The 26,851-nt window shown below is 40.7% G+C and overlaps 1 protein-coding gene across 1 annotated transcript in view; it reads left to right on the plus strand.

Annotated features, from left to right (window-relative positions):
• The first annotated feature begins 5,576 nt into the window (after nt 1-5,576).
• Nucleotides 5,577-26,851, plus strand: part of GLUD1 (glutamate dehydrogenase 1) — a 39,062-nt gene continuing 17,787 nt past the window's right edge. Inside the window, exons 1-5 of the mRNA XM_052639515.1 lie at nt 5,577-6,285; nt 19,922-20,002; nt 20,554-20,609; nt 21,492-21,555; nt 25,413-25,507. Coding sequence (XP_052495475.1) covers nt 5,832-6,285; nt 19,922-20,002; nt 20,554-20,609; nt 21,492-21,555; nt 25,413-25,507 — 750 coding nt within the window. The 5' untranslated portion in view covers nt 5,577-5,831. The remainder of the gene's footprint in view (nt 6,286-19,921; nt 20,003-20,553; nt 20,610-21,491; nt 21,556-25,412; nt 25,508-26,851) is intronic.

Below are 26,851 nucleotides of genomic sequence, written 5' to 3' on the forward strand. Positions count from 1 at the left end.
GGCTTCTTTGCAGAAATAGACCACCTGATCCTAAAATTCATATGAAAATTCAAGACACTAAGAAGAACCAAACAATCTTGAAAAAGAACAAAGTTGAAACGAAATCACACTTCGTGATTTCAAAACTTACTACAAAGCTGCAGTAACCAACACCATGTGGTACCAGCATAAGGATAGACATATGGGTGAGCGGAAAAGAAATAAAGAATGAAGAAATAAATCTTGATGTTTAGGTCAGTTGATTTCAATAGAATTCAAAGACAATTCAATGGAGAAAAAAATAGTCTTTTGTTGAACAAATAGTGCTGGGACAATTTGTTATCCACATGAGAAAGAATGAAACTGGATTCCTTCCTCACTTTTTGTACAGAAATCAACTCAAAATGTAAAAACTAAAAGTATAAAACTTTTAGAACACAGGTGCAAATCTTCCTGACTTTCGACTAGACAATCATTTGTTAGACATGACACCAAAAGCACAAGCCACAAAAGAAAGCATTTGTAAGCTGCACTTCATCAAACTTAAAACCTTTAAAAGGACAGCATCAACAAAGTGAAAAGACAAGCCCCAGAATGGAAGTAAACACTTTCAGATCATATATGTGATAAAGGATTTGCATGTAAAATATGTAAGAGCTCTCAAAAGAAAACAAAGCAAAAATAAATCACTCTTACAAAGGGGCATCCTTGGTGGCTCAGTGGTAGAGAGTTCACCTGTCAGAGCAAGAGACGCGGGTTCTATATCCAGGAAGATCCCACATGCCGTAGAGCAACTAAGTCCACGTGCCACAACTAATGAGCCAGAACTCAGTGCACCGGAACTACTGAGCCAGCCCTCTACAGCCCTTGAGTGGCACCTATGGAGCTCATGTGCCGCAATTACTGAAGCCCACACATCCTATAGCCCGTGCTCTGCACCAAGAGAGGCCCCTGTAACGAGCCCACACACCACAGCCACAGAGTGGCGCCCCACTTGCCGCCATCAGAGAAAAGCCTGTGCAACAACCAAGACCCAGAACAGCCAAGAGCAAATTTTAAAAAACTCCAAACTCTTACAAGTCAACAATAAAAAGACAATCCAACTGAAAAGTGGAAAAAGGATGTGACTATACATCTCTCTTTAAAAATACATACAAATTGTCAGAACTGCCATATGACCCCAACAATCCCACTGCTGGGCATACACCCCAAGGAGACCGGAACTGAAATAGACATATGTACCGCAACGTTCATTGCAGCACTATTTACAATAGCTAGGACATGAAAGCAACCTAGACGGCCATTGCTAAATGAACGGATAAGGAAGCAATGGAACATTACTCAGCTATAAAAAGAAACGCATCTGAGTCAGTTCTAATGAAGCGGATGAACCTGCAGCCTATTATACACAGTGAAGTCAGAAAAAGACAAATACTGTATATTAATGCATATTTATGGAATTTAGAAAGACAGTACCAACCATCTTACCTGCAGAGTAGCAAAGAAGACACAGATGTCAAGAACAGACTTTTGGACTCAGTGGGAGAAGGCGAGGGTGGGACGATTTGAGAGAATAGCATTGAAACATGCACATTACCATATGTAAAATAGATGACCAGTGCAAGTTCTATGCATGAAGCAGGGCACCCAAAGCCAGTGCTGTGGGACAACCCAGAAGGATAGGGTGGGGAGGGAGGTGGGGGTTCATGATGGCAGGGAAACACATGTATACCAACGGCCAATACATGTTGATGTATGGCAAAAACCATCACAATATTGTAAAGCAATTATCCTCCAATAAAAATTAATTAATATATAAAATACATATATATATATATAAACTGTCAATAAGTATATTAAAAGATGCTCAACATCATTAGCCATCAAGGAAATGCAAATCAAAATCAAAATGAGTTATACCTTTAAACCAGATAATAACAGGTGTTTGGGAGAATAAAAAGAAGTTGGAATCCTCCAATGGTAGGAATTAAAATCGTCCAGCTGCTGTGAAGAGCAGCTAGGCAGCTTCCCAAAAGGTTAAACAGAGAGTTACCCTATAATTCAGCAATTCAACTCTAACAGGTGTGTACCCAAAAGATTTGAAAGTATCTGTCCACACAAAAGTGTCTACAAGAACATTTATCGCAGTGTTACAATAGCCAAAAAGTGGAAATAACCAAACGTCTGTCAAAGATTAATAGATTTAAAAAAGAGGGCCATAGAACTTTTTGATGGTCCAGTGGCTAAGCCTCTGTACTACCAAGGCAGGGGACCAGGGTTCAATCCTTGGTCAGGGAACTAGATCCTACATGCTGCAACTAAAGAACCCGTATGCCAAAACTAAAGGATTCCACATGGTACAACAAAAATCAAAGATCCCATGTGCCACAACCGAGACCTGGCACAGCCAAATAAAATTTTTAAGAAGATATATATATATATATACACAGACACATATATATACGAAAATGGAAACAGTGGCTGACTTTATTTTGGGGGGCTCCAGAATCACTGCAGATGGTGACTGCAGCCACGAAATTGAAAGATGCATACTCCTTGGAAGAAAACCTATGACCAACCTAGACAGCATATTAAAAAGCAGACACATTATTTTGCCAACAAAGGTCTGTCTAGTCAAAGCTATGGTTTTTCCAGTAGTCATGTATGGATGTGAGAGTTGGACTATAAAGAAAGCTGAGCGCTGAAGAATTGATGCTTTTGAACTCTGGTGTTGGAGAAGACTCTTGAGAGTCCCTTGGACTTTAAAGGAGGTCCAACCAGTCCATCCTAAAGGAAATCAGTCCAGAATATTCGTTGGAAGGACTGCTGCTGAAGCTGAAACTCCAATACTTTGGCCACCTGATGCGAAGAGCTGACTCATTTGAAAAGACCCTGATGCTGGGAAACATTGAAGGCGGGAGGAGAAGGGGACGACAGAGAATAAGATGGCTGGATGGCATCACTGACTCAATGGACATGAGTTTGAGAAAACTCCGGGAGTTGGTGATGTACAGGGAAGCCTGGCATGCTGCAGTCCATGGGGTCACAAAAAGCTGGACACAACTGAGCAACTGAACTGAACTGAATATATGTGAAAGAGGGCTATAGCCATACAACGAATACTATTCAACCATTAAAAAAATGAAATATTGATATATGCTACAATACATGAAGTGAAAGAAGCCAGTCACAAAGGACCACATATTGACTGCATGATTCCATTTAAACAAAATATCCAGAATAGACAAATCTAAGACAGACAGTATATATTACCTTTTCTAATTAAATTATTTTTAAAAACAACCATGTTGTTCCTGTATTTATATGCTATGTCTTTCTAAATCGTAAAATAATTCTTCTAAAATAATTTTTAAAGCTCTTGAAAGCACAAAAGCATGCTATGAATCAAAGAGAAAAGGCCTGGAATTTTGAAACAGCTAAGGAAAATGCATAAAGGCAGAAAATGAACTGTCTTTATTGAATGTTATCAAATGACCAAAATTCCTTTCAAGTTAAATTCAAGTCTTCCTTTGAACTGAAAATTATTATCAATAATTAAGCTTTAATTTGCAAAATATCTGTATATTTTATAAAGGCAATCATCAGTGTAAAGCTGAAACTTACTAGATTTACATCACAGTAAATAATTTTAAACTAAATACAACACATAATTGAAATATTTCTTGGAATCCTAGAAATGGCAGAACTTGGAGTCAGATATACAGTTTGAATTTTAGTCTGCTATTTATCATCTAGGTGATCAACTATTTACTTGGTCTCTGCAAGCCTCAGTTCAGCCTCCTGTTAAAATCAAAAATTATAATACCTACTTCAGTATGAAAAGAAGCATTCCACCTACTTACTAAACGGGAAGGTGAGGAGAGGAGTAGTGTGATTTCACTCTTTTTTAAAAAAATCTATCTTTACCGTTTGAATTTGTTTTGCAACTTGTACATAATTTAAAAACATAACAAAGATTCTAAAAATTTAAAAATCTACTTTAGGAGGTTCTTTTAGAGATATTTCATAAGACATCGACACATAGCACACTCAGTTAAATTTCCTCACTCCTTCCATTGCCTCTCTATTAATAACTTCTTGAATTCAGGTGAACAAAACTTGGAAGAAGAAAAGTTAAACATTTATTTTTCTGAAGGCTGTCGTTATCAAGAAGGAGATAGAGAAGTGCAATAAAACTAAGCTTTTAAAACACTTTCTTCAAACCATACCTAAGAATTTAATCTGAATTTCCATGTTTACTGCTTCTAATCATTTTATTCTGATACTTTTTAAGGTTTTTGGTTGTTGTTGTTTTTGCAATATACAGTAACACTAACCAGTGAAAAGGAAACTTGATACCTTAATCCTTTGACCAACCAGACAAATTCAGGATTCAGTCCAGAGAACAGTTACCACTGAAAACACAATACAAATATAAATGACTATTAACTGTCTAGCAAATAAGATAAAACATAAGCTCCACCTTTTTTTTTTTGACAGTACACTGAATAGATGAAAGTAATTTAATTGATCTAGGTTGTCACCTTATACTTCACAGAAAATTGTAAGAATTGAAACATTCTCTTCCATATGCTAATTAACAGATGAATAAAGTCGTTTTGCAGGTCAAAAAGGTACTATTTTAAAATCACCAACCTACACTGGAACCACTTAAGTTGGTAATGTGGCCTTTGATAGCTTGTCTTAAAAACTGAGTCATCAGACTTTTACAAGCATCTAACTGTACCCATAGAAGTCTATTAACTAGCATTTCTCATCAAGTTTGTGTAAGTACATAATTAAACCCTGATGTCTTTTAACCTTTACAAATTCTATTCTGGACTATTAGTACATTTACTCCTGAGAAAGAATATCCTGGAGTATTATTGCAGTTCTATAGTGTTGTTTTTTAACTATTTCGAGAACATATCTCTGAAATGCGGAAACACTCAGTAAATTTCAGAAAGATACAACAACAATGATTCACATAACTATCTCAACCTCACGCAGTGGTTGAATGGGACAAAATTTAAAACTTAAAGCGGTGAAAGCCAATAGACAAGGGAGTCCCTAGCTCCCAAGCCTTCTCCTTTCCATTTCTTGCAAGACAGACACTTCAAAACTCCAACTCCAAAGACCAAAGTGCGTCTCAGCCCCAGCGGATAAAGACCAGCTCTTAGCCCGACCTCCAAACGGTGCTTCTCCCTGCCACCCGAAGACAGGCGCAGGGGTGACAGGATGGCCGCCCCGCCCGAGAGCGCGCGGGCGGAAAGGAGGGACACCCATGACTCACCCACCCTGGGCCCACCGCCAGGCCGCCCGCGGGCTTGGGACCAGACTCTTAGCGCCCCCACGAGGCGGGCAGGCCTCTTCCACGGAGGGCCCCCCCCCCCCCCCCCCCCACGCAGTCAACACCCCTCCCCGGGCGAGGCCCGGGCTGCGCACAGACCTGCGGCTGCAGCTCTTCCCCGCAGATCCCAGCCGCGTGCGGGAGCCCTCGCCCCGCCCCCCGCCCTGCGAGCATGCGCGTCCGGCCCGACCGCGACTGCGCGCCCCCGAGCGTCCCCGCCGGCTCACGCCGCCGCCGGGGAGGCCGGGCGAGGCCGCGGCGGAGGCGGAGGCCCGGCTCCCTGGGCGGTGCGCGCCCCCCGCCCCGCCATTCACAGGCGACATTGGCCCGTGGCTCCCAGAGTCCGTCCTCCCCGTTAGGCGGCTAGCGCCGGAGGGGAGGGCATAGCCAGGAAGGCAGGAAGCTGTGGCTTAAAAGGGCAGCCCGCGCCGGGCCCTTCCTGCCTCCGTCCGTCTCCGGGCCTGTGAGCGCGCCTCTCCTCCGTGGCCTCCGTCCCGCCGCCATGTACCGGTGCCTGGGTGAAGCGCTGCTGCTGTCCCGCGTCGGGCCCGCCGCCCTGGGCTCCGTGGCTGCCGACTCGGCCGTGCTGCTGGGCCGGGCCCGCGGGCAGGCTGCCGCAGCCGTCGCCGCCCCGCAGCCAGGGCCCGTGCCCCCCGCTCGGCGACACTACAGCGAGGCGGCGGCCGACCGCGAGGACGACCCCAACTTCTTCAAGATGGTGGAGGGCTTCTTTGACCGCGGTGCCAGCATCGTGGAGGACAAGCTGGTGGAGGACCTCAAGACCCGGGAGACCGAGGAGCAGAAGCGGAACCGGGTGCGTGGCATCCTGCGGATCATCAAGCCCTGCAACCATGTGCTGAGCCTGTCCTTCCCCATCCGGCGCGACGACGGCTCCTGGGAAGTCATCGAGGGCTACCGGGCCCAGCACAGCCAGCACCGCACGCCCTGCAAGGGAGGTGAGCCCGTTGTGTCCTGCCCCGCCCCGCCTGGCCTGCAGCCTCGGGGGTTCACCGCTCAGCCCAGCCCGGGCTGGTACCGTCGCCCTCCCACGCTGTCCCCGTTCCCCCAAGTCCCGGCCTCAGCCGTGTCAGGCTCCGATGGATAGTGAATTTTCTGCTCCATCACCACCCCGTAGTTGGTCCTCCCCCCGCGAGCTTGATGCTGTATGCAGAAGACACTACATTGCTCTTTTGATCCTAGGCACTGTGGCAAACAGTGTGGGTCTTGACGAAGAGCACTTGTAGAAAAGGAAATGACAGCCCCATCTGTCTGCCTCTGCAAGATTTTGTGATCTTCTATGACTCAAGCGAATGCAAAGCATGAAATAATTGTTCTCGGATTTGTTCACTCTTTCACAGTAGTGACAGATGATACAGGAACATAACAAAATGAATCGAAATCTACAGTTTTACTAACTAAATGAATTTATTAATTATAGTCGATCTTTTAAATTATTTTCCTACTGTGGCAGCTTTGCGCACACACACAAAATGGTAATACGTGAGCAGTGTAACATCAGACAGACACCGAGGGTAGACCTGAAGGGTGTAGACTGCAAGACCGCCTGCCAGCCAATGGAATGGAGCAGCTGTGGGGGTGTGTACTGGTCCAGGCTAGCACCACATTTGAGTTTGAGGGGGAAAAGTACTTGAAGAAAGGGGTTGAATCGGCTAGAATTTGATAGTCACCAGGTTTGTAGTAGTTTTTGAGTGTCTGTAGATTTGGCTTCTGCAGTCAGATTGCTTTTTTTGAGCAAAAAAAAAAAAAGACTCCCCTCTCTTTTTTACTCCTTAAAATCGCACAGTGCATTTTTAATCGTGCTTAACAGTGGCAAAACCACTTTTTTCTACTAAAAAAATGTGTAGAATAAAGAACTCGGGGAGGTAGAATCCAGCTGGGGATTGCCTAATAAGCACAAAGGATGTTGGGCTGGACCCTTTGTCTCAGTAAATCAGGTCCAGTGTTCTGTTAATACTGGCTGACTTCTAAGGATGATTTTTAGAAATCCCTCTAGGAGGAAAGTTTGCGCTCTGCTGGCATTCTTAGCCCAGGAACAAAGGTTGCTTCAGACTGCTTAATGATTTACTTTTACTTCTTGCTAAATTTGCATTGACCCCACCCACTTCTAGGACTTAACCTTTAGAGCTTAATTATCCTCTAGCTCTCAATTTCCTCTTTTAAAACCAACTTTGGAACTTCTTTGATCTCTGATTTCCCATTGCAGCCCCAATACTATATAAAACACACTGTCCATCTACATCGGCTGCCTTCTTTCTGTCCACTCCCTTGTTCTCAAAACCAGCAATTCATATTCCGGCTCCCTAGAGAAGCGAAGATGTTAGAAGAGGCCAAGTTAGCAAATATTAAATTGTAGTTGCTTCTGAAGAGTGGCCATCACGTTTATGTGCCTTGTTGACTTTATTTTCCAGTTGCTTAAGAGATACACAGCTAAGCCAGTATATTTGTTTTCCTGCAGGATGTGAGTTCGTTTCTTTGAAGTTCTTTATATTCTGTTTCTTTATGCCATGTCCTCTCCTATGATGAGTCACAGCTCCACAAACTCAGGAAAGCAACCGAAGTTTGCCCTAGTTTGTTAGTCCTCTTCATCTTGCCATAGTTTTTAATACCAAAACATGAATAAATCGCATCAGCTATAGAAAGCACTGTTATTGTAGCGCTTGTTTCTACTAGGTCCTAGTAACTGGAATGTTAAGATACAATTCTCTGTTCTTTTTATCCTGTTTACAAGAAGGTTTGCTACTGAAAGCACTGCTAAATCCCAGCATATAAACAGAAACTGGATTGCACCTAATAAGTAGTAGCAAACATTGCAAGATAATACAAAAGAAAATCAGCGTGTGTAAACTGATGAGTATATTATCTTAAGGAATACAGAGAGAGCCGGATTGGGAAGGATTATGTAGCTATGAAGGCTCTTCAACATATTTTAGATTGCTTAAGATAATGAACAGGATACTAAATAGATGATCTGCAAAACAGAGGTACTATAGACATCCATACTTTGCTTTCATGACACTCTGGAATCTTCCTACCCATTTATCATCCCCATCTTATTGCAGAGAATGTATATTCCAAGAAGGACTTATTTTCACTGGCTTTTTCTTTTTCGCTTCTAATTAAATACTACAAGGAAGTTATTAACTATTTTTAGAAATACAACATGTATTAGGTGATTGAAACTTTTTAAATGCTTTGGATTAGCCATGTGAATTTACCCTCCTAAGCACGCTTCTCTCCCCATCTTCACTCAACTGCCTTCTCAACCAGCTTGTTTGAGTTGGGGAGGACCCTTGTCTGCTATTCATCATCGTTCTCTCCAATCCTCAGGTTTCTAATCTTTCTTCAAGAGCAACCTTACACCTGAGTTTTCCAACATAAAATTCTTAAGGTTGAAACAAAACAACAATCTAATTTATAATCTCTGTAAGGGAAACAGGTAGTCTTAAGAACTGAGGGTGGCTAATGTGTACCAAGTAAATATTTAATAATACAAATGTTTTTATGCTTCTCTTTTCCCACATACCATATTTAAAGGAAGCCAGTAGGTTTGCATCTGTTAAGGATTTGCAAAAGAGTGTGCTTCATGCTCTGACGGAAAGTTTCAAGAGAGGCCTGAGATATTTTCAGCAAAGATTAATCTTGTGTAATTTGCTGTGAGAAGACTCTTTCAAACGTGCTGAAAACACTATCAGTGATTATTCCTATTAACTGTCTCAGAATAAACCCTCTGTGTTTTATTGGCTATGGTTCTACCTGAGATTAATGTACCTTTTTAGGAGAAAAATCATTTAACTCATTGGAGAGAAGCAGAGAGATTGATGAGAGCAGTTCATCGATGCAAGAGTCAATTTGCTTTCTCTCCTCTCCAGTCCTCCCATCCCCCACTCCCTTTTAGTCCTCAGGCTAAAAATGTTGAGTCCAAATTCCTGTGACTGACTTTTCCTCTCAGAACTTTCTAAAATTACCATTTAAATAAAGCTGATGTAATTCTGATACATTGTCTTATTCAGCTGCAAATGTCGGCACCCAAAAGAAGTGTATATTAACCCATTGACTGACTTTTTAAGAACCAAAATGCAAAAAAGAAACAGTAGGAGGCAGATGGTCTTTGTTGTTGTCTTTGGGCAGCTGAGTGTAGGGGGTGGGGCAGGGAAGCCCTATAAGGGTTGGAGTTAATACAGTATTGAAGCCCCCTTCAGCCTTTGGGATCTGATTTTGTGGTAAATAGTAGTACTTTGGGGAAAACTGTAGAAAGTACTGATACTGTTTCAAAATGAGACTTCCTCTGCTTACAATGAAAAAAAAAAACGTTTCAGATTTATTTCTCTTAGGCTGAATTGACAACGGTCAAAACATAGGTAAGTTTGAATAAGTTCACACTGTGTAGTATGTTTAGAGTGAGTCTGTATCTATACATTTAACTCGGCCTGAAAGGTCATTTAGAGCACAGGTAGCTTATATGTCTTCTACCCTCTAGCCCTTAGCCCTGTGGTAGTAGCCCTGTTGTTCTTTTTAATATTGTTGAGTTAAATATGAATTGGTGTTGCTGTTATAATAAGAGTCTTTTTTATTTCATGGGGCCAGATGCTTTCCCCAGAAATACTAGGGAATGAAAAGCCCTGATAATGGAGACCTATACAAGAGACCTGATTGTCCTTCCGTCTTCCTGTCGCTTGGTGTGGATTCCTCTGGCTAGTTTGCTTTGGCAGTAAAAACCCTATATGCAGAAAGACAAACACTTACTACTTACTCATTATGCAAAGGACACGTTGCAGGAATTAGGGCATCAAAAATTTGAGGACAAACATCAATAGTATGTATCAAACTCCAGCAAAACTGACATGTAAATTGCTAAGTGTAGAGAATTACTTAGACTTTATAACTTATATAGTGGGAAGAAATTGGCTTTAGTGCTGTTGGTGATAATTTAGATTGCTTAATAAAATTGTTTCTTTTCCAGTTATGTTAAAGATAACTGAGGAATAAAGCCTAAAATATCAACTTCTGGATGTTGAAAATTCCTAGGCTATATAGTCTCTGACATGAGACCTTTTTTTTTCTGATTATTTTGCATAATAATTAGATTGTTATAAATAATGAAGGGAAAAACCTTTAAATAGCACTTTAATGAAGCATGTTGATTCATAAATGGGCCCATAACTGCTCCACCCTACAAATCCCTGTTAAAATACAAATGTTCTAATAATTTGTGAACATTTGTGAATAATTGTGAATAATTTTTGTGAATATTTGTGAAAGTTATAAAATGAAGCAGCTCTATTCCCAGTCCTTTCCTACAAGATAACCGTGAACAGTCTTCAGACCACAACTGTTATCTAAAACTGACCTAGCTATCCAGATGAATCGATGTTTTCGCCTTTCCAGAGGCAGAAATTAATGCAGATTGCACTACACACTATCAAAACTGAAGTGTTAATACTACTAATAAAGGCAGAAAAGGTTTTCTGAAGGGCAAGAAGACAGTCTGGGAGAGGGCTGCTCAGAATATTTCTGAGTACCTTTCAAAAGGCAACTGTACCTGGGAGAGTCTGCTTTCACAAAGGTCAGCTGGCAAAACAAGGGGCTAGATAACATTTGTGGAGTCTTACACCATTCATTTCGCTAAGAGCGTTTCATACATCACTGCTTTGATTCCTCAAAACCACCTCATGAATGCACTGTTGACCCAGATTTCCGATGCAGCTACCAAGGTGAAAGAATGTCTTCTTTGGAGGGGTGGTTCACGGCAGTAAGTAGTAGGCTTCAGTTCAGGTTCTAGCCATATGATTCCGGCACCCACCTTCTGAGTCTTTACTGTCTGGGTTTATTCATGTAAAAAGTTAAAAATTGAATCATGTAAGAGTTAATCAAAATTTGTTACTAGTCAGTGCAATAATTTTTAAAATAGCTTTCTTCTGGGTGTCTCTTCTATAAACTAAGCAAACTTGATCGTGAATCACTATTACTTCTCTTGACTGTTCCTGGTTAAAGTCTCTCAGACCCTCTACTTTTGCTGAATTGCTTCTTGCCTAGTTGAAAATGTGAAAGATGACACAAATGAAAATTATAAAGGCTGATTTTCCTTTCCTAAAAAGCGTTAGCTGTTCAGTCGTGTCCGACTCTGCAGCCCCATGGACAGTAGTCCACCAGGCTCCTCTGTGCATGGAATTCTCCAGGCAAGAATTCTGGAGTGGTTAGCCATTCCCTTCTCCAAGGGATCTTCCCAACCCAGGGATGGAACCCTGGTCTCCTGCATTGCAGGCGGATTCTAGTGACACAGTTGAAAGCACTCTGAATAATATGTTGCTGCAGTAGGAGTTCAGGGAAGATGCCAGAGAAAAACTGTCTAGAGGTAGGTAAAGCTGGATAGGACTTAGATTGGGAAAAGGTCATTTCAGATAAAGAGATGTCAAAGAGGAGGTGACCATCGGCCTAGCAGGAGGCAGGACTGTGTGTGTTGGGGCCGTGAGGACAGACTGTGTTTGTCAATAGTGAAAAGTAGGGTTTTATAGCATAAATATTCATTTGATTACTAATACAGAACTTTTAAAACCCGTGTAATTTCCTGAGTGATAGGGGTTCTGAGCGTGCCCATCGTTTCACTATTTGGCCTTCGACTCTAGTTGCTAACACAGAGCCCCTGAAATCCTTGTAATTTCCAGAGTTATGGGGGATGGCAGGAGCATCCTATACAGAGTTCCTAAAGCCCTTAGAATTTCCTGGGTGAATAAGAGCACCTTTTGTTCTGATGAACCAATTATTGGCTCCTTGATAGCTTCAGGATTCCCCTGCAGGTAGGGTGCATGGAATGGAGAGTCAAAGATAACTCAGTTTTCTCCTCTGAGACACTGATAGAAAAACTGGTATTAGGGAAAGAAGTGTTACGAGGATAGAGGATAGGACTTTGAAAATAAAGGAAATCTGGTGTAAAATGGTCCTTAGGAAAAAACACAGGCATGTATTTTTCTCAGCTTTATCCTTGCAAAGTATAGTCTCTGTGGCACCTGTCCCTACCTTGCCTCCAATATCCCCATAATTCTCTTCCTCTCTTAAGATCCCTCTCAGATATCTCCTAGACTTGTAAATAATAGATATGAAACTAGATATCTGAAAATGTGAGCCTTTACCTCTTTGAACCTTTTTATAACAAATTGTCTTTTACTAAATGTTACCTACTGTATATTCACAAGTCTTACTAGCATCATTCCCAAGACCTATTTGGTATGAAGGTGTGACTAAGTTTAGTATTATCATCAGAGTAAGGAATCAGTAAAACGAAAATTAACAGAATCTTCCCTCCCCCCCTTAGTGCATATTCTTTCCTCCATCCGTTGGGCAGTAAGTTAAATACTTAAGCATAAAACAGAGTTATATGTTCTATAGATATGTATGTACATAAATGCAGGGAAATGACTTGGAAGGGTACATATGCATTTAAGTCGCTAAGAATATTCACCCCTAAAGAATGAGGTCATAAGCGGTAATCAGGAGACATCTGCTTTTCCATATTTGAATTTTGATGAAGACAGGCATATATGTTATATAATTTTGAAATGTCAGTGGAAAGAAATACACTTTCCATTCCATTTTTTCAGCATCTGTTAGACATTCACTTCCAGAAGGCTTAGATTTATCTCTCCAAAGTGCTTAAAATAAAAATTTTGATAATAGGTTAAAACTGTGAAGTGTTCGCTGCCTTCTTACATGGATACTTTCAAAAGCAGTCCTTAGCTCCTGAACTAAATACTCCTTCCTGAGGCTGAAGGAATTTTTGTGACACTTTGAGTATTTTATATGGCCATTACTTGCTGGTGGGTAGCTACTGGTTTCTCACTGGTTCTTTGCCTTCTCTCCTCATTTTAAATTATGTTCTTTCATTGCGAATTAGGGGATTATGTTATTGAGAAAATAGGTTCTAATGAGTAAATGGCAAGTGTGGTAGTGCGTGAACATTAGTAAGAGTTGTAAGTCCTCTTTGCCTTTATAGGTTTCTGTTTTTGTGACAGAACTCTTGGTTATTGAGTATAGTTTCTGAAAAGACAAAATACAGATGGGAATCGAATTTCTAATCCATAAATCAAACCCTATTAAAAGATCCAGGTTCAAGTGACATTTAAAACCATTTGAATTTACATGAATGTATTATTTAGTTAATGATTCATCATAAAAAAACAAAGCTTCCTCAGTCGCTAAGAGCTTTTTGTATGTTTTGATTTTGAGTCAGCTAGGAAAAGGAAGAAAAATTCAAGCTACTCGGCAGTGGTTTTCACTGCATCTTTTTTAGCGTAATCAGCTGGTGTGTTTTCTTTATCACCATAGCAACGTAGCCAGTTTTTGCTTTCGATTTTTTTCCTTCTAGAAAAACTTACTGTACACCAATCTTAGGCTCTTGAAGGTAGTAAGGAAAATCTTTGAGAATTAAGTTAAAAGGCTGAGAAACCTTTCGTGCTGTGTATGGTTTGCAGATGTCTGCATTTCAGTGATGTTCTTTTCAAGCATCTGGATACTAGTTAGCTCAAAATAAGTATATATTAGGCTAACTTCTCTGGAGAATCAAAGGAGTGATTACAAAGTTCTATTACCAACCCTTCCTCCAATGTTACTAAGTTTGATAAATAATAAACATTGTCCTGGGTGGTGTTTCTTTAGTCTACTCTGGTGAATTGAAAGCACAGATTACTGTGAGCCATAGTCCTTGAATTCAGACCCCCTTTCTTTCTCTTTTTTTAATTTTTGTTTTATATTGCAGTATAGTTGATTTGCAATGTTAGTTTCAGGTGTACAGCATAGTGATTGAGTTATACATATGTTTACTTCTATTTTCAGATTCTTTCCCACAGAAGTTATTACAGAGTACTGAGTAGGATTCCTGTACAGTAGACCTACCTATACAGTAGGTCCTTGTCGATCTGTTTTATATAGTGTGCATATGTTAATCCCAACCTTCTAATTTATTCCTTTCCCCACACCCCATTTCTTATAACGTTAGACCTGTGGTCCACACCTCCATAATCACCCAGTTCCCTTTCTAGTGCACCCAGCGGTGGAGTTAGGCTTTCCATTGGAAGCATCTACCTCCATTATTACATCTGTTGTTCAAAGACCCAGTTGCTCTCTTCGCAAACACTAGTAGTGCTGATGTCAGCATAGGCTCTGAGACTTCAGGATACCCAAAAACTCTAACGAACTTTCCTCCATTTCTCTAATAAGATTTGTTCCTTTTAGTTTCTGTCCCTGTCCCCCATCCACTCTGTTGGTCTTGCTTACCTTTAGCCTTCTCTGCCACAGAAAAGAGGGAAAGAAAGCCTTGGTTCTATAAAAAAATGAGAATATTCATACTGAAAATAAGGTCCTTCTTGCTTCATTTTGGTTTAAAATGTTTTAAGTTTTTCTGATTTTCTTTTATGCATGTGGGTATTTGGCTTTATGCGTAACTTTGTCTTAATATAGTATCTCCCAATCCACTTAATTTACAAATTTAGTGGAAATATTCGTCTTTGCAGTCATATTCTTAAACATCAGTTAGAATATGATGAAGAATTTGTCAGGTGGCAGTATATTTTTAATAATTTTCTTTGATTTGCAATCCCAAAGGAAGAAGAGTAACCAACTATCCCTTGGGTGTAGGTAATTTCCTGTATTACTGGAGTTTGTTAACCTGTTATCTCAAGTGTTTAGCACGGAGTACTTGTTGAGGTTGTTTTTTTCCCCCTCAGATTAATAGTGTGAGTCACTCTGTACTAGTATATCTGCTGATTTCCAGAATTAAAAACATTCATGTATTACTAATTAGAAAGTTAAAATAAAAGCATGTATCTTCTTTAGCCCAGGCACCCCTGCACTGGTTTCTAGGTTCCTCTCTGTGTCTACCCTTATCTGTTCCAAGGCTTATTCCCCTGACTCCACTACTTTCGTTGTAGTCATCCCTTGCCTCAATTCACTGGAAGTTGTCATTGGTTCCTAGCCTGCAGAAAATGCCTGTGGAATGAGAGGTAATTTATGTAACTACTGTTCTTCAGTGTCTTTGAGTTGAACTCTGTAAATGGGTGTGGCTAGGAAAGAAAATTTCACTTTACAAACAGGAATTCCTGGGTGCCATCCAGTGGAAACATGTTTTTTCTTACATGCACAGTTTCTGACTCATCATTCCACGACTTCTGCAATAAAATAGACGTTTTGTTTACACCATGTAGAAAGAAGGGTCTGGTTTCCAATGAGCATGTAAGTCTAGAACTTAAATTTCTGTATGATTTCTGAATGTTAATATTTCAAGCTGTTTTTCGTTGAAGGCACTAGTTATAAGCACTAGGAAGGGAAAGTATAACTTTTTCCCCACTTAAGAAAGGAAGGGGGGCTTCCCTGGTGGTCCAGCAATTAAGACTTCCCCTTCTAATGCAGGGGGTGCTGGTTTGATCCCTGATTGGGGAGCTAAGATCTCACATGCCTCCTGGTGAAAAAACTAAAACACACAACAGAAACAATATTATAACAAATTCAATTAAAAAAAGTTCACATTAAAAAAAAATCTTTTAGAAAAAAGAAGTTCATATAATTTAGTGACTACTTGCACAGACTCATATATTTAACTTATATGCAGAGTACATCATGAGAAACGCTGGGCTGGAAGAAGCATAAGCTGGAATCAAGATTGCCGGGAGAAATATCAATAACCTCAGATATGCAGATGACACCACCCTGATGGCAGAAAGGGAAGAGGAACTAAAAAGCCTGTTGATGAAAGTGAAAGAGGAGAGTGAAAAAGTTGGCTTAAAGCTCAACATTCAGAAAACGAAGATCATGGCATCTGGTCCCATCACTTCATGGCAAATAGATGGGGAAACACTGTCAGACTTTCTTTTTTGGGCGGCTCCAAAATCACCACAGATGGTGACTGCAGCCATGAAATTAAAAGACACTTACTCCTTGGAAGAAAAGTTGTGACCAACCTAGATAGCATATTCAAAAGCAGAGATATTACTTTGCCAACAAAGGTCCATCTAGTCAAGGCTATGATTTTTCCAGTGGTCATGTATGGATGTGAGAGTTTGACTGTGAAGAAAGCTGAGCACCGAAGAATTGATGCTTTTGAACTGTGGTGTTGGAGAAGACGCCTGAGAGTCCCTTGGACTTCAGGGAGATCCAACCAGTCCATCCTAAGGGAGATCAGCCCTGGGTGTTCATTGGAAGGACTGATGCTGAGGCTGAAACTCCAGGACTTTGGCCACCTCTTGCGAAGAGATGACTCATTGGAAGAGACCCTGATGCTGGGAGGGACTGGGGGCAGGAGGAGAAGGGGACGACAGAGGATGAAATGGCTGGATGGCATTACCGACTCAATGGACCTGAGTCTGGGTGAACTCCAGGAGTTAGTGATGGACAGGGAGGCCTGGCGTGCTGCGATACATGGAGTCGCAAAGAGTCAGACACAACTGAGCGACTGAACTGAACTGCACAGACTCTAAAAGCACACTGATAAAAGGGCTTTATATATAATAAGAAAAATGCTGGTTCTTAATAGTGCACTACTTTACCACCCATATGAATTTATCTTGAGAAGTTCAAGTCAAAGTTCACTGAACTGCTTAAAGTGCTATCCATTTAGACTTTTGAAATGTACATTTCTTTGCTATTTGCCACTACTTTGTAGTACTTATTATAGAAGTGAAACTAGTTGAGAGTGAAGTGTTGACCACATGCAGACACCGCTCCAGCTGGCTCATACACATTATCCCAAGCAATTCTGGCGTGAAGCCTAAGAGCATTGCTTATACCTCATTGCTCAACCAGGTGAGCAGGTGTAGACATCCATTGCAGTTGCTGTTTGGGTGGGGATTCACTTGTTAGAAAATGATGGGCACTGCACCCAACCCAGATTCCTGGCCTAGCTTAGTTTCCACTAAATGATATGCCTGCTGCTTAGTCATTTCAGTGACGTCCAACTCTGTGCAGCCTGCCAGGCTCCTCTGTCTATGCGGTTCTCTAGGCAAGAGTCCTAGAGTGGGTTGTCATACCCTCCTCCAGGGTATCTTCCCAAGCCAGGGATCAAACCCAGGTCTCCTGCATTGCAGACAGACGACTGCTGAGCCACCAGGGAAGCCCCATGAACGTGCCTAAGTAATGCCTATTCATTCAGTTCCGGCGCTCAGTCGTGTCCGACTCTTTGCGACCCCATGAATCTCAGCAGCCAGGCCTCCCTGTCCATCACCAACTCCCAGCGTTCACCCAAACTCACGTCCATCGAGTCGGTGATGCCATCCAGCCATCCCCTCCTGCCGCCAATCCCTCCCAGCATCAGAGTCTTTTCCAATGAGTCAGCTCTTCGCATGAGGTGGCCAGGGTACTGGAGTTTCAGCCTCAGCATCAGTCCTTCCTATTCATTAATTTGTATAAACACATTTTAGTATTTAAGCAATTTTTTAGCTTAACCAAGGAGATAAAAGATCTAAGATGTTTGTGAAGGAAATTGAAGATAAAAAGAAGTGGAAAATATCCTGTGTTCATAGACTGGAAGAATTCATAATATTAAAATGTCCATAATACCCAAAGTAATCAATGGGTTTAATGTAACCCCTATCAAAATCTCATAACAGTTTTTCAAAGAACTAGAAAAAAATAAACCTAAAATTTGTATGGAACCACAGAAGATCTTGTATAGCCAAAACAGTCTGGAGAAAAAAGAGTAAAGCTGGTGGTATCACGCTCCCTGACTTCAGACTATACTACAAAGTTACAGCAATCAAAACAGTGTATTTCTGACACAAAAAAGACACATAGATCAATGGGACAGAATAAAGAGCCCATAAATAAGCCCACACACTTAACAGTCAATTCAGTTCAGTTCGGTTCAGTCGCTCAGTCGTGTCCAACTCTTTACGACCCCATGAATTGCAGCACCCCAGGCCTCCCTATCCATCACCAACTCCCAGAGTTCACCCAAACTCATGTCCATCGAGTCGGTGATGCCATCCAGCCATCTCCTCCTGCCCCCAATCCCTCCCAGCATCAGAGTCTTTTCCAATGAGTCAACTCTTCGCATGAGGTGTCCAAAGTACTGGAGCTTCAGCTTTAGCATCATTTCTTCCAAAGAAATCCCAGGGCTGATCTCCTTCAGAATGGACTGGTTGGATCTTGCAGTCCAACGGACCCTCAAGAGTCTTCAATTAATCTACCAAAAAGGAGGCAAGACTATACAATTGGGAAAAGATACAAAAATAAACTCAAAACTTAAAGACCTAAAGGTAAGATCGGAAACCATAAAACTTTTAGAGAAAAACAAAGGCAGAACACTCTGACATAAATCATAGCAATATTTTTTTTGGATCTGTCTCCTAAGGCAAAGGAAACCAGCAACAAAGTGAAAAGACATTATCTACTGTCTGGGAGAAAACATTTGGGTTAAACATCTAAAGTGTATAAACAGCTCCTACAACTCCATACTAAAAAGACAATCTAATTTAAAAATAGAAGACCACAAATAGCAAATGTTGGTGAGGAAGCAGAGGAAAGGGAACACGGTAGAGCTGGTGGGAGTGTTAATTGGTGCAGCCAATCTCTGGAAAACTGGAGCTTCCTCAAGAAAAATAAAGACAGAACTATCATATGATTTAGCTGTTCCACTTCTGGGAATGTATATGAAAAAAATGAAAATAACTAATTTCAAAAAGATACACGCACCTCAGTGTTTAGAGCAGCATTATTTGTAATAGCCAAAATATGGAAGCACTCGAAGTGTCCAACCGATGAGCAGATAAAGATGTGGTGTGCATGTATTTTCTATATTCTATCCATTTGAATATCTATATGTTATTCAGTTGCTAAGTCATGTCTGACTCTTTGTGACCCCATGGACTGCAGCACACCAGGCTCCTCTGTCCTCCACTATCTCCCAGAATTAGCTCAAATTTATGTCCATTGAGTCAGTGATGCCATCAAACCATCTTATCCTCTGTCGCCCCCTTCTCCTCCTGCCCTCAGTCTTTCCCAGCATCAGGATCTTTTCCAATGGGTCAGCTTTCTGTATTGTTGGCCAAAATATTGGAGCTTCAGCATCAATCCTTGCAATGAATTTTCAGGGTTGATTTCCTTTAGGATTGATTGATTTGATCTCCTTGCTATCCAAGGGGCTTAAGTCATCTCCAGCACCACAATTCGAAAGCATCAGTTCTTTGGTGCCCAGCCTTTTCTGTGGTCCAACTCTCATATCCATACATGACTGCTGGAAAAACCATAGCTTTGACTATACAGACCTTTGTGGGCAAATCTTTTTCTCTAAAATGTCAGAATACTTGCATCAGATCCAGTGCTTATTCTGTTGGGGCATACAGGATCTTAGTTCTCTGACTAGGGATCAAACCTGTACCTCTTGCATTGGAAGGCAAAGTCTTAACCACTGGGACACCAGGGAACTCCATCCGTTACTGACTCTTTAATTATAAGCTACTTTGATTGTTCTTTAAAAAGTGTGGACATTTTTAAGTTCTTGTATTTTTTTTAACATGCTGGAAGGATGTTCTAAATACATCCCCTCTTTCTTACCCCATCTTTTTTTTTTTTTTTTTTTTAAACAACCAGGTATCCGTTACAGCACCGATGTGAGTGTAGACGAAGTTAAAGCTCTGGCTTCTCTGATGACGTATAAGTGTGCAGTGGTTGGTAAGTGATCTCCTTTGTTGCTGCCTAATAAGAACTCCGGGAAAATATGTTTGCATACAAGGTTACTTTTAAGATGTTAGAGAAATGTACCTTAGGAGAAGTGTTTGGTGTTTGTTTTGCTTTTTTTTTTTAGGTTGCGAAAGACTTACATCATTTTTTTCTATAAGTCTTGGTTTACCTTTTTCTAAATGGGAAACTTTTTATAGGAATTAACTGAATTTTCCTAAAGTGTAGATATTTGTTTAAATCCCTTTCTCTACTCTGTGAATAAGACCAAACATAGTCTTATTCATAGTATACTTTTCATAATACAAGAAAAATACTTTGTTACATTTTAGAAGTAAGGACTCTGATTAGATATGCACTGTAATTTGCATCCTCTTAGAATTTATATCACATCATTTGAGGAGAGATCATTGCGGGCTTATTTACTGAACTTTCCGAAACTAAAGCTAAAAGCATCATACTGTTATAGTGTTACATAGTGCTTTCTGCCTGTTTACTTCTTTTATCCTTTATATGGAATAACGGCTTTCCAACTTCTCTTTCAGATGTGCCATTTGGGGGTGCCAAAGCTGGTGTTAAGATCAATCCCAAGAACTATACTGTAAGTATCAAAATGACATTAGTGCACATGGCACATTCATAAAGGGCTTGAAATCACTGTGCGTCTGTGCATCCCTTACACCAGTGAGATTAGTGGTTCCCTAGCTTTGAAAAGCAATGGACAAACAAGTAGACAACTAGCGCCTTGAATGTTCTGCCAGATAAAGCTCGCCTGCTCACAGCAGTGTCCTGTTTCATTTTCCGACTTGGTTAAAAGGTAGTAAGTATACATTCATATTCTTAGGCATTTGTGTACATGTTTATCATATATGGCTGTAATGTAAATACACTATATATAAATATATCATATACTAATACAGCTATGATCTGAGGTTTTTATGTTGGGATCTCAAGGTTCTAGTGATATGTAATTTGGTAAAAATTTTATTTATCCTATCAATTCCAAGTTAATGTTACTAATTAGCCTCTGTATTACGTTTAATAGATTATATGAATTAATATCTGCATACAAACAATATATATGTTTTTTAAATTGTGATTAAATGAAAATAAACCATGAGGATTGCTCACAGGCTCCTATATCAATGCAAGAAGAACAAGTGTGAGCACTGTGCTCCTCTGTTGCTTGCTATTCAATCACTAAATCTTGTCCAACTCTGCGACCCCGTGGACTGCGGCATGCTAGACTTCCCTGTCCTTTTTAGGTAACCTAATTTTTGGTCTCAGAAATCTAAATTTTAATTTCCATTTAGAATGGAAATGCCTACTTCAGGAGTTGTTTTTCTGAAGATTATACAAGATAATATGAACATGTTCTATAAGTAGAAAATAGGATGCTCCTGTTAGTTACTTCCTCTAGTGGTTTTTCTATCAAAAATTATTTTTTCATTGTTGTCTATGTTTTCACCTTTCTCCTTTACAGGATAACGAATTGGAAAAGATCACAAGGAGGTTCACCATGGAGCTGGCAAAGAAGGGCTTTATTGGTATGTATTGCCATGTAGGTTTCCACAGTGTGGGAACATCTAAAAAGTAGTTGTCATGATTTTAAACTCCTGCTTTTGTCTGTATATGGATACAGACATGGATGGACTTGTCCTTTTCCTTTGAGAACTTGGGTTCTGTGTGAAACATGGTGAGCACACCAGAGCACGTTCGTGACTCCGCTCTAATAGAAAAGTTCACGTTCTCGGTATACAGTGTGGACAGCGGCGGAGGTCACTTGCACCTCTTCTCCTTGTACAGACATAACATTATAAGATTTTTGATCACTGTAATAGCATTGAACCACAGGCACAGTCACAATTGTGACATCCGAAAAGATTTTAGGAACTAAATAATACCTTCATCATAAATAATTTTTAATATGCGAAAAGGAGTTTTGCAATAGTAATCCTGTTCGGAAAGCAGTGAGAAAACATGCTATTTGGAGTCGGAGGCTGAAGCAGGCCTTTCCCTTCAGAGAAGTGGGCGCAGGCTGGGAGGTGTGCAGGCTCATTCCCATGACTCACTCTGCCATCACTGGCTGATTCCTGGGGCTCCTACTGTTTGTTACTAGGAGTTTTTGCTGGTCAGACTAAATTTCTGAGGGTACTGATACTCATTTCTTTATGTTTTTGTATCATAGTATTATGTGTATCATACATTATTTTGTGTGAAATGTGACTATTCTTTGATCTATAATTATTCTTTAATCTGTTTAAGTTTCAAGCAAATTAAACCTGTTTATTGTCCCGAAAGATTGATTTGTGGTAAAAAATAAATAAATAAATAAAATGGTTTGATAGAATTTTGCTACTGTAGTTTAACATAGTAAACTCGGAAAACTAAGCAGGAAAGAAAAGCTCCTTTTTCTGTTTTCCTGACCCTCTGTTTTTCTTTCTTAGTATTCTTCTCACTGTTGACAAGTTCCTATTGACTTAATGTATTCCTATTTTGCAGTTCCCCTTCTAGTAACACGAGAACTTTACTAGGTTTGTCCTGTCTTTCATAATTTAAAAGGCATTTGGCTTCTTGGCACGTCCTCCCTGGCCCTGCTGTGGGCTTTGCTTGCAGTCACTGTACAGGGGAAGCACTAATGAGGTGGCAGAGTGACTACCAATTCTGGTAGCCTTCGTAATTTTTTACATCATAGCTTAGCTTAAACCTCAAACATATTTAATAGTCTTGAGTGGTATCAGACTTTATTCAGTTGTTTTTATTGCCCTTATATAGAGTATATACAACTTAATTTTCTCTATATTGATAAGAACCCTGTAATTTCAAAGGTTAAAAAGTGATTCATTAAAACGCTGAAAGCTTAAATATTAGCAATTTAACTTTTTTTGTTTATGTATAAAAGCTTTACTAAGCCACTCTGCAACTAAGCTGACATGTGGGCCCAGAAAGCTTTGTAGCCTAAGAGGGAGGCGGTTGGCTTTCTTTTCCTCTCCCTAGGGCACAGAATTAGTCCTGAGCAAGCCTTTGGAACTGACATCATTATTTTCTGACTTGCCTTTCCACAGAGTTTCAGATTATGAGTTAGACCTGAGTCTGGGTCTTAGCCCTGTCATATTGAATGAGTTTAAGGTCAGCTTTTCAATTTTTTCCAAAAAGAAATGTCGCCTGGGGTTTTGGTAGGGATGCTTTGAATCTGTTGACTTATCTGTAGTGTGTTGCCATCTTAACCATACCGAGTCTTCCCGTCCATGAGTACTGAATGTCTTTCCATTTGTTTAATCATATTTTATAGTTTTCTAGGTACAAGTTTTGTACTACCTATTGTTAAGTTTATTCATAAGTATTTTATTTTTTCTGATACTGTTCTAAGAGATACTGGTCTTCAGTATTCTTATGAAGTCTTTCATATCAAGATAATACTAGCCTCATAGAATGAACTGAGAGAAGTAGTCCTTCATTTTTCTTTTTTTTTACTTTGTGAAAGGGTGTTAATTCTGTTATGTGCATTTGGATATCGTCTTTTAAACTGTGGAGCTCCCTTTTCATCCCCCTATATCTCTGTGCCCCAAAATTACCTGTTTAGCTTTTCCTCTATGCTCCTGCGAAAGCAGTTGCTTTTTTCAGTCAACTTTTTATCTTATTTTACTGTTACAGGATTGAGTGTTAAAAGGCTAGACTTTCACACCTGTACTTTGTGTAAGGTATTTGAGAATTTACCTGTAACTCTTCTCGGGAATTATCTGTAATCTGTGTATCCCTATACATTGATTTTGTATGAGGTAGTAATAATACTTTGTAGTTTTACTTTGGGTGGTGGTGGTAACAGTCTCTGAGTCATGTGACTCTTTTGCATCCCCATAGACTGTATGTAGCCTTTCCTGCTCCTCTGTCCACGGGATTTCTCAGGCAGGAATACTGGAGTGGGTTGCCATTTCCTTCTCCAGGGGATCTTCCCGATCTAGGGATCGAACCATGTTTACTGCATTGCAGGTGAATTCTTTACTGCTCAGCCATCTGGGAACCTCTAAAAGGATGCAGGAGCAATTTGTCATTTTAAAGTTGTGGTTTTCCTTTTATAAAGGCAGTGAGTTTGTATTTTACAGTTGAAGCAATATAGAAAGCTATAAACAAGACTGAACTCTAAATATAATGAAAAAGTTTACCTTTCTAAACCTCTGCATACATTTATATGGAAATAAGTATAGTTGTTACACATGGGTATATATAGAGACGGACTTCTCTAGTGGTTCACCGGTAAAGAATATGCCTCCCAGACTTGCAGGAGATGCAGGTTTGATCCCTAGGTTGGGAAGATTCCCCAAAGAAGGAAATAGCAGCCTACTCCAGTATTCTAGCCTGGAAAATTCCATGGACAAAGGAATCTGTCAGGCTACAATCTATGGGCTTGCAGAGAGTCTGACACAACTTAGTGACTAAACAATAACAAATGTATAAAGAAAGAAAAATTTATATGAATGGGAACTTGGACTTGCTATACAAAACCTGCTTTTTTCTCCACATGTACGTTTTAATGATGATTCCAAGTCATTTACATGGGTGCACATCATTCCTTGTAACTGCTGAATAGTATTTCTTTGCATGATATACTGTATTTTAGTTAACTGATCCACTAAACAGGTTGTTTTGTATTCTTACTTACCATTTTGATGAGTATATTTCTATATATTCCTGCCTTTACAGATTTAAGTGGGCACCATTTAATACATTTCCATCTGAGATCTCATAGGACATCAGCATTAAGACTGTCATTGTTACTTGTCACTGCCTGTGGCCTAAGTTCTTGTTACCTTCAAACCATTTAATTTGCTGCTCTGAGGAACTGAAAGCCAAGGTCTAAAACTTTCTGTACAGAGTAAGCTTGTAATAATAGGTCAAAGCAGGATTCTGTCACAGGCAAAAGTATTATGGGCTTAACACAGTTGCCTCAGCACTGTGTGTTTTTGCTTTTTCTACTTGGTGAGGAGGGCTTACATCCCCAGGAAGCAGGTATGTCATTGAGCTGTGTCATACACATAAACTTTCTAGCTGCAGCCTCCATATGCCACTGTAATCTCTAAGTGCAGTTTAAGGAACTGAGGTCAAGAGAGGTTAGACTGGTTTGCCCATGCTTGCACATTCAGAAGTCTGTTGAGTGGTGTATCTCATGTACGGAGCTAATTTCCAAACTCAGAGCGAGTGAACACTAGTGGGAGAAGTTATGTAACACTGTGTGTGTCAACTTTGTAATGGAACATTTAGTATTTCTATGATTTGAATTAGTAACCTAGATGAAATCTGAAGTTTTCTAGCCATGGTAGCTTTGTTATTATAGAGAACTGCAAGGGTGTGTTTGAGATGCATTTGTCTTAAACATTGGTGCCGTGCCCTTTCTCTGTGTCCCCAGGTCCTGGCATTGACGTGCCTGCCCCAGACATGAGCACAGGCGAGCGGGAGATGTCCTGGATTGCGGACACCTACGCTAGCACCATAGGGCACTATGTGAGTACCCACCGAGCCCCTGAAGGCTCCGTTTGTTATCTGTCAGAAGTGACAGTTCGAATGATGATTATATAAGGGGAAAATTCATCGAGCTTGTCTCCTCTCCTTGAATTATGCCTCGTTTTATATATTATTTTACTTCCTGTCCGTCTTACATCATGAGCTTCCCTGGTGGCTCAGTGGTAAAGAATCTGCCTGCCAATGCAGGAGATGCAGGTTCAATCCCTCGGTCAGGAAGATCCCCTGGAGAAGGAAATGGCAGCCCACTCCAGTATTCTTCCCTGGGAAATCCCACTGATAGAGGAGCCTGGCAGGCTGCAGTCTGCGGGGTTGCAAAAGAGTCAGACACAAGTTAGTGACTAAACAACAATCTTACATCATAAACGTAGTGAACTTGGGTTAGGCTTTTACTCACATGCAATCCTGTTCTCAACACTGGGATGGGACCCTCAAAGATCACCTACCAGGGCAGGATTCCTTATAAGACAGTAGATGGGAAATAAAGAAGCGTTCAAGTCGGGCTTTTCCCTCAAAGAAACTAAGACACATTAAGCACATAAGGTATGGAGATACTGTGATAGCAGGGTGGGAGAGTTTCTGAAGGCAGGCTTCCTGGAAGGAGGTGTTTGGTCAGGGGTAGACCTTAAAATTTCTCCCGGCAATCTTGATTCCAGCTTGTGATTCTTCCAGCCCAGCGTTTCTCATGATGTACTCTGCATATAAGTTAAATAAGCAGGGTGACAGTATACAGCCTTGATGTACTCCTTTTCCTGTTTGGAACCAGTCTGTTGTTCCATGTCCAGTTCTGACTGTTGCTTCCTGACCTGCATATAGGTGATGGACAGGGAGGCCTGCCGTGCTGCGATTCATGGGGTTGCAGAGTCGGACACAACTGAGCGACTGAACTGAACTGAACTGAGACCTTGAAAATGGATAGAATTCAAATGTGGGGATTTGGGGAATAGGCAGAGAAACTGTAGAGCTCGGATTGCCTGAAGACAAGGCACATTTAGAAAGGTAACAGAATGAAGAAGTACATGAAAGAATAAGAAAATACTCAAGTCCCGGTGTTTTTGTTTTACTTGCTAGTCAGCGGGGAGCCTTTGATGCTGACTCTTCCTTAGGGGAGAGGGGCTGGCCGCAGTGTTAGGCTAGAGCAGAGAGACGGCCTCCACAGTGTCAGCATCCGCCTTCCTAGCCTGGGAGCCACGTGGCTAGGGAGAAGCACTGGCTCAGAGGTAGACTCAGCAGCACCGGGCTGCACGTGTGGGACCAAGGCAAAGGACAAGGTCGAGTCAGAGGACACCAGGAGGACTTGAGTCTCTGGGCTTCGTGGAAGTAGTG

This window comes from Budorcas taxicolor, chromosome 5 (assembly GCF_023091745.1).
Source record: "Budorcas taxicolor isolate Tak-1 chromosome 5, Takin1.1, whole genome shotgun sequence".
Taxonomy (NCBI): Eukaryota; Metazoa; Chordata; class Mammalia; order Artiodactyla; family Bovidae; genus Budorcas; species Budorcas taxicolor.